The sequence below is a fragment of the Hydra vulgaris genome, chromosome 02 (genome assembly GCF_038396675.1).
Source record: "Hydra vulgaris chromosome 02, alternate assembly HydraT2T_AEP".
NCBI lineage: Eukaryota > Metazoa > Cnidaria > Hydrozoa > Anthoathecata > Hydridae > Hydra > Hydra vulgaris.
The window spans coordinates 47,778,630-47,788,033 of NC_088921.1; the positions used below are offsets into that span (position 1 = coordinate 47,778,630).

The following is a 9,404-nucleotide window of genomic DNA, read 5'->3' on the forward strand; positions in this document are numbered from 1 at the left end:
CGTTTTTCGGAAGCAAATATTCTTGTGAGCAAAGTTCGCAACCGTCTTTGTGATGAGAACATCGATGCTATTTCTTTTCTTAAATGTTATTTCTGAAATAAATTAATAAAGTAGATTTAAACATAAATTTTGAGTTCTTTGTTTTGTTTTTTGTATTTTTTGATTAAAAATTTTTCAGGTTTTAGAAAGAAAAAAAATATTTCAAAGCTCATTCTCGGTAACGGTAATTCCCGGAAATGAGCTTTTTCATTCCCGATATTCCCGAAATTGAAATTCCCGGGAATTTGAGAATCATTACTTTTTTTAAATACTTTGCGTACTTTTGATGGTTATCAAACATTTTGAAACGTTCCCATGCTTCCTTTAGAAATGAGTAGTGAGCAGCTTCCCCTGCTGATTCACTAAAAAAAACAATCAATTGTCCTTATCTTTACAAAAAGGACCTACATGTTGAAATATGATGTGTAACTTCACAGTAACTGTCATTTTATTATCTTTCACCAAGGTTGAATGATAAATTTTAAACAACCTGATGTCTTTTTCAAATGTTGGCCTTAAATTTATACCAAAACAAGAGTGAACAAGGTTATCCAGAAGTCTGAATGCTTCAGCCAATGGTTTTAATAGGACTGGAAACAAATTATAGTAGTTTACCCAATTTTTTAATATTTTTCGGCAACCATTAGCATTATATGATCCATTTCTTATTGATTTTTAAATACTTATATCATTTTCTATCTTTTTTAATAGTATCTAATTCTATCTAGTTTAATCTTTTTAAATAGTATTGGATCAGCTAAATTGTTTATTTTTTTAAAGATATAATTCGGGGCAACGAACTATATCTTTAAAACAATAAACAATTTAGCTGATCCAATCAAATGAAGTTCTGGAGGCGAAAGATGATTAACAACTAGGTCATCATCATTTCCAATTGAAAGAACTTCATCTATACAGTTAAAATATTCTTTTGCTCTAATTTTCTTTGATCCGCTTGATTTACACAATTTACTGCTTAGTCTTAGTGACCGAAGTGTTCGTAGCTCAGTGCAATCATTTTTAAAAACCTCTGTTCCATGTACAAATATAACACGGACGAGTTGCTATGGAACTTGGAGACATACCACACATGACTTGATAGAGTTTGATATCTGCCACACAAATAAAGCATATTTTATCCAAACAGAGTTTGTTAAGCAGAATTTTAACATTATGATTTGTCTCCGGTACATCTGGTACTAGTGGTATAATAAATAATGCTTTCACAAATCCTTTCTTGAAATTTGATGATTTAATTTCTCCGTATTTTCTCCTTTTGTTTTTAAATGTTTCGCTAGGATTTGATACAACATTTAAACAAAGCTAAATAACTTATAACAAATTACACTTGCAAAATTTTTAATTAGAAACAAAAGTGACACATTATTAAATCAAATTACCTTCAGAAATCCTCATCCTCCATCGATGGAAATTTTTATAGACAGGTTTTAAGGATAGGCTCTATTATTTGCAACAGAAACTCATTGATATTTGTTGTTCTGATAAATGGGTTCAGTTTAAACAAAAAATTTTCCTCTAGAGATTTAATATTAAAAAGTTCAAAATCCTCAACAAAGCAATCATCAAGTTACTGGTCAAGTTGCTCTTCTGCTAACCCTGATTATACAATTTTTCTGTTTTGTGTTTTGAATCGTAATTCTTTTGCTAGCTTTAGAATTTTTAAGTTACTTAATTCTAAAGTTGATTGTATGTCAATCATACTGTTTATAGACAGTTGTTGTATATCACTAGTATCATCAATGTTTCTTTTAAGTGTAAAACTAACTTTTTTACCACCGGTGGCAGGTACTGCATTGTCTATTTTGTCTTTTATTATAGCATACGCTATTTACTCAATTGTCTTGACATCATTTACAAGCTTTTGCATTACATTACATTTAAGTACAGCTAAAGAACATTTGTGGCTAATTCCTTTGCTAATAATTGAAAAGCAAGTTTGATAAGATAGACTATTTACTGAAAGCTGTGCATTACATTTACGTCCCTTTTTTAATTTTTTAGGTATTTCTTGAGAAGTATTTCTTTACATACAAAAACACTTCTAGTTTGAACTGGTATTTCCATATTGTTCCACTTTACATGTAAAAAAGGCTCTATTCCTTTTCTTATACTGCTTTTGCAAGATTCACAAATAGCTTTAGGGCAGAATAAACTTTTAATGTTGTATTTAAAATTCACTAAATTTTTAATCCAGGGTATATTAATATTGTTAGGTTTATTTGTTTTTTTGGAATAGTATAAACACACTTTTCCTCTGTTTTCTTTATGAGCACAGGTCGGTTTAGATAAACTCATTCTATCTAGAAAAATAAAATAATTTAAAAACACAGAGATAACACAGTTTATATTTTACATGAAATATACGGATTATATTTATATAATCCGTATATTTCATGTAAAATATAAATAGTTATTGTATGCTATACGGATATAACATACAATAACTATTTAAAAAATGTTTCAAACATTCTATACAAGTATGCAAATATAACATAATATATTACAAATATAAACGCTGACTATTGTAGTATATAGGTTCCTTATTAAATGCCATTTAATATTACTTACAAGCTTTGCTAATTATACTTCAGTTTTAAAAATTAAAACAAATAAAATGAAAATACGCACAATTAAGAAGTTTGGTTACACCTGTGGTCTGATTTGTATAAAAGTATTGTTAAGTATAAAACTACTGTTACGTATAAAACTCATTCTAAGTATGAAACTATTGTACAATATTTGTATTTTTTTTGTATTTTTTTCAATGTAAACATATTTGACTATATTAATAAAGTGATTTTTGGTATTTTATTTTTGTTGTTTCAGAATTATTAAGTAAAATATATTATTCATTATTTATAAACTTTTTTATAAAGTTTAATAATGATTATATACAAAGGGGTCAAAATAGGTGATGAAAATGGTGCCTTTTGGGTTGTTTTTAAGGCTCTCTAGAGGGGGCAATTTATAACTAGTTATATTATTTAAAAAAAAATAAAACAGTTGTTTGCCCCTCTTGGATGGATCTCATGATTACCCAGAAGGGTACCTAAGTCCGGGACCCGTTTTGACCCCTGTTTAAATCCAAATATTTTTAAAAGATTAGTTTAATGATTTTTTTCACTAACTTTTCCTGAATAGTATGGTTCCAACAATTCCAAAAAGGTATGACACAACCCTATGTCATTTCATCAAACTAAAATCTCGTTCAGCATGGGTGTGTATGGTAGGCTATTTGCAGTTGTGGTTTTAAAAGCTCCTCCTTTTATTACAAATCAATCTTTGACATCGGATCTGTGATTGAATGCTTAAAAAAAAAAGACTTCTTTCTCTAATTAAAAAGCACAAATAACCTTATTTTCAATTTTGTTCTAAAGGATGCTAGTCCACCAAATTGTCCTGAGCAACGAGTAATCGAATCTTAACGGACAATTGCGAAAGGAATATTGAGAAAAAGAGGCAAATGTGCAAATAGTGTTAAAATATTTTATGGTTTATTGATTAATGCTACAAAAAAAGTGACACTAAGTAAAATTGTAGAGATGATGGCTACTTTAAAAAAAGTTAAGTTACTTGCACGTTGTAAAGTTATGTGTTAATTTTTTTGTTGAAATAAAAAATAGTTATATAAACATCATTAAATATGTAAGCATCATTATAAAAAAATTATTACAATTGGTTAAGTGGTTTTTGAAAAAACTTAATTTAAAAGCGTCCAAATTAGCTTACTTTTTTTTTTAAGTTTATTTTGTTAATTTTTTTTTGGTTTAGTTTTCTTGTATTTTTGGTTGTTTATATATATTCCTATGAATTAAGACCATTATGTAATTAAAAGGCTTTGTTCCAGCACCAAACATCGCAATTTTTTGCAAAGCATCCTTATTTGACATAAGTTTGTTTGAAGTTTGCTCCGTGTCTGAAATTTAGCTATCTTTAAAAAAGCGCTGAATCCCCAATAGTGACAAATTTAGCAGGAGATGCACTACTATAAGTGCAGTCAAAACCACTTGAAGTTGAAGTAGTATCTAATAAAAAAGTAGCGGTAGTTGCATGGCTAGCAAGATAATTCATTCAAAATTTTACAAATTCCGTGTTTTATAATCTATATAAAGAAGGCAAGGACGAGAAGAAGACAGATTTGTTTTATCACCAAATCTGATAAAATAATTAAAAAAAAGTCTTTCGTAAATACGAGTTAAATAGGAAGTTTTAACTCTTTCAGCACCACAGTAAATTCTCGAATAACCGGCAGAACAAAAAACATGAAAAATTATATATCAATCTGTTTATATAAACTACAATTACTTATCATATATTACATTTGTATACACATGTAACATATCGTTAGAAAGATAAAAAAAGTTTCTATAAAGATTAATAATCAGATTTTCAAAATATTATTTTTTTATAAAAGTTATTAAAAAATCTTAAACTGAAATATTGAACAACAGTAAAAAAACAAAACTTTTTTTTTTCATTCATAAACCTCAAAACCTTAAATGCATACATATAAACATACAAATTAAAACATAATAAGAAAAACTGTATTATCTTTCTCAAGCCAATTTATAATATTTTTGACAGCAACCTCATTTGACATTCGGTTTCGAATTGGATAACTTTTTTTAATGTCGAACTTGCCATTTAAAAATCCTTGTAAAAAAATCAATAAATTTTGAAAGCAAAGCTCCTTTAAAAGTAAAACTAATCAAATTAGGTTATTTATTAAACATAAACATGAATCAGTAGAAATGCTCACCTAGCTTGAATCTAAAAATGGTTTTAATGATTGTTTTTCTAAAAGCCGTTACCACCGGCTACAGCTCCCCCCCCCCCCCCACACACACACACACACGCGTCTACGGCGATATATTTAATATATATTTATTACGCCGGGTGAATAAGAATGAGCAACTGCTTTTACTCAGTAATTGGTCAGCTTTTCTCGAATAAAAACTTTAGCAATTTTCCTTAAGTTTCTACTTACGTAAAGCTGAGCAAATTGCTTGACTTTACGTGAATAAAAATTTGAGCAAAACTGCTGAAGTTTCACGTAAAGCTGACCAATTACTGAGTAAAAGCAATCGCTCATTTTTATTCACCCGGCCCAATAAATATATATTGAATATATCGCTGTAGACGTGTGTGTTTTTTTCTTATTTATATATAAGTAATAAAAATATTTGAACTTATTTTATTAGTTAATATTACTAGATTTTATTTATAACTAATAAAAATATTACGTTAAATATTAGTTTATATTACTAGTTTTTATCTATAACTAACAAAAATATTAGTAATAACTGACTTTTTTTCTTTTAAAATATCGCAAAACGCTTAAAAAAATAACGACAAAAAATCTAACAATTTTTAACAATGTTACCATTTTAACTCACAGGAGGCTTTTCAATAACAAAAAATTTCAAATCCAATTACAAATTTTTCCGAGACGAGGGTTAATCATTCAAAAAATAAATATATATGTAAAGATGGTAAAAATAACTGTTACATACTCACATTCAGGACAGGATTAAAAAGTCTGTTTTTTCAAAAGGAATGTCCTTTGTAAACTAAATTTGAAATAAAAACTAAAGAGAAACTAAAAATGTTCAGATAAGGCAAATAATATCTTACATGCTATCTATAAACACCTATTTAGTTTCAGGTAAAGAAAATGTACGCGGAATATTAAATTTTTTGTTATAATCATTGAAACTTGTGTCACAGAAGGAACCTATTGTACATTTCGTGGCACAAGTTCCTTATAACAAAAAGTATAGAATTTTACTAACAACGTCTTTACTCAAAATTAAATAGATATTTAAAGATAGTACATAAAGAATTATTGCCCCCTTCAAAATGTTTATAGTTTTTTTCGAATTTCCAATTTAGTTTACTAAGGTCAATCTGTTTGAAAAAAAGACTTTTTAATCCTGCCTACGCGTACGTAAAGTAAGTTACATATTCGCGTTATTCACGTACTCGTTAGTTACATATTCTCATTGTATAAGTATGTAAACGTCACGTATGTAATATAATTTAACCCGTAAGTGCCGGACGTCCTTAAAGGGACGTAAAACTAAGTCCACATTAAACTAGAGTATTTCAAATATTTTTCAAAGGATAAGTACATAACTTTGCATAATGGTTTGACACACATGTATCTTGCTTCTCACTTAACTGCAACCGATTACCTTTGATAGTATTTCAGAAGCAACTGTTCAAAGTTAACGCAAAAAAAACATGTGGAGTGGCAAGAAGCTCATCAAAGAAACCCATTCTAAAAGGTAACTTGTTGTTGTTTTTAATATTGTTTTATAGAAATAAAACCCAAGACTATATTCGTAAATAATAATTTGATTTATATTTTTTGATTTTCTACTGAATATAACTGCATAAACATTACACGTTCTTTTAAGGACGTGTCGGCAGTATCTGGATTCCATCTTAATAAATAAACAATTTGCACAAAAAGTTTCAAATTTATGTTTTTAATAAATAACAATAATTTTATTAATTTTCTAGAGAAAATAAAGTTAAAAAATAAGTAAAAATTAAGAATTTTATTTTTTTATAGACAAGTTGGTCTGACTCTAAATGAGATAGCAGCCTTGTTAGAAAATCAGGATGCAAATAATGTTATTGAAATTATCTGGTATTCTCAACCAACAAGCAGAGATTGTCATAAATGACAAAGATGACGAATTGCCTGATATTCAAATGGTAAGGATGCAATAAAAAATATATATACTTTTTACATATTAGTTTTATGATTGAAAAATGAGATTAAAAATAAATTCTGACTGATTTGTTTTATATAGATAAACACTGATGGTTATGTAATTAACAGTGTAGACATTGACACTGGCAATACTAACAATACAAGTGATATTTTCAAAGACGAGGTCATGTCATGTCATAGTAATAAAAAGAAAAATCGTTATTCTGTCGAACGTAGTGAAGCTGTTGGTACACTTCTAAGGTAAGATAACTAACCATTAATGTAAATTTGTTATAGTTTGTAATGGTGAATATTATTTAATCAAAAATGTATTTTACTTAAAGTTAAAACAAATTTTTAGGAAAAAAAACAAAGACCGTACTTGGCCTAACACTTGTGGTCCTTGTTTTGGAGCTAAAGTACCAGAGTTCCAAAAAATTACTATGAAATCACTTGTTGACGATGATTGTATTCTACCTTACAACTTTTTACGTTTGTTTTTAGATGATAAGTTTATACAAAATGTTTCCAATATGTCCTTAAAGTATGGTTGCAGGAAAGGATACCCAAAGAAGGCGTTCCTTATGAACAAGGATAATTTATTAACCTCTATTGCAGTTATGTATGTAACTGGTTATATAACACCTGCTAATAGAAGGTTGTATTGGGAAGAAAAAGAAGACGCTCAAAATATGTTCATCAAAAGAAGTATTTCTAGGGACATTTTTAATGATGTGCTCAAGTTTACCTACTTTGTTGATGAGCATGATGTAGATCTCACTGATGCATTTTGGAAAGTTCGCCCACTTTTTGATCAAATAAATAGCTCTGCAAAAAGGTTAGTGCATCAATCTTTGTAAGTGTCGATGAGACGATGGTCAGATATTTTGGACCTCATCCACTGAAACAAGCCATTCGAGAAAAGCCTGAAAGGTAAAATCTTTGTTTCGTTATATTTATTTGCTTTTTTTTAGACAATAAATAAATCTCGATTTAAGTAAAGCAATACATATATAATATAGCTTATTTATAGGTATGGCTGGAAGGTTTGGTGTCTAGCAACTGCTGAGGGAGAACTTTTGGCCTGTCAGCCTTATGCTGGGTTGAAAACAAAAATTAAAAACAATGGGCTAGGTCAGGCCCCAGATGTTGTTTTGAGTCTTTCTGAACAGTATGGTTTGAAGAAAGGGACCAAAGTAGCCTGTGATAATCTTTTTACATCTTTTGATCTTCTTGATTATATGGGAGAACATGGCTGGGGCGTTGTAGGTTAGTTTTTTGATAGTTTATTTGGTATGTTTTGAAATTTTTTTGTTTTTTAGCCTAATCTTAAAAATACATTTTACCTCAGGTACTGTCCGGCAGAACAGGCTTGTAGGTGTACCGATGCCTACTAAGAAGCAGGCTAAAAAGGAAATGACCAGAGGTACTATGAAATCGGTTTATGATAATAACAACTGTGTAACCATCTGGATGGATAGCAAAGCTGTAGTACTTGCGAGTAATTATACTGGTCCTAACCCTGCGGGTATTTTGTTTCATTTTAAAGTTTTTGAAAATTTGTTTGAAATAATACAAGTTATTTATAATTCTAAATCTCAAATTTATAAAGGCTTCATATATTGCTTTTATTTACCAGGTATTTGCGAGAGGTACAGTGGCAAGGACAAGGCATACATCAAGCTTTCTTGTCCCCGTATGGTGATTGAATACAACAAGACAATGGGTGGAGTTGACTTGTTTAACCAGAATACAAAGAACTACACCATCTCAACCCGTCTGAAAAAGTGGTTTTGGTCACTCTGGTCATGGTTCTTAAACGTGCAGATGATTCAGGTTTGGCGATTGTATCGCTACACTTGGAGAAACCGATATTTAATGGATCAGGAAAAGAATCATTACGAAGATGTTGAATTTGAAGATAATCTTAATGCAGCTGGCTTATCCAAATTCGCAAAGAGTAGGCAAAGAATTATTAGAAACAAGGGTAAGATGAAAAAGAGAAAAGAAAAAAAGAAGGTATATGAGATTACATTGTTGGAATTTATTCGACAGTCAGTTGAACTTATGTTAATGAATCACTCTGACCATAAATACAGCTTGTTAGTTCCCCAGAGAGAGGAATCCAGGCTATCTACCAACAGCAAGCAAGCAATCAGGTTTTCAACTTTTATGATTTTTTTTAACAATTTTTTTATACAAAACTTACTTATCATAATATTCTTTTATTTTAAAGGTAAAATCAAATTATTATTTTAGGTACGACCACACCAGAGCTCACTTTGTTACAAAAACAGAGGTAAAAGGAGTCTGCCAATATTGTCATGCCAGAAGCAATTTTAGATGTGAAAGTTGTGATGTTGCTCTACACCCTGGTTGCTTTGTAAACTACCACAGACCTGAAAATAAGTTATAAAAAATATTTTTATATAATTTAATAAAATATTATTTTAAAGAATAGCGTTTTTAATCATATTTTTATTATTTTCCCTATTATGTAGTCAAGTTTGAATTTTTTTTATATATTTCTATAACCCTAATTTTCCGTGATAATCAAGAGGTTTAAAATATGTACATTAGTTTTTAAATATTTACTTTTTTTTACGTTAAGTGCCGACGCGTC

The 9,404-nt window shown here is 29.2% G+C and overlaps 1 protein-coding gene across 1 annotated transcript; it reads left to right on the forward strand.

Annotated features, from left to right (window-relative positions):
- Positions 1 to 7,600: 7,600 nt before the first annotated feature.
- On the forward strand, positions 7,601 to 8,486 carry LOC136076106 (piggyBac transposable element-derived protein 3-like). The gene is made up of 4 exons (XM_065789573.1): positions 7,601 to 7,714; positions 7,815 to 8,050; positions 8,133 to 8,329; positions 8,421 to 8,486. Exons 1-4 carry the CDS (start codon positions 7,656 to 7,658, stop codon positions 8,484 to 8,486), a joined length of 558 nt encoding a protein of 185 aa, XP_065645645.1. The 5' UTR covers positions 7,601 to 7,655.
- Positions 8,487 to 9,404: the final 918 nt, after the last annotated feature.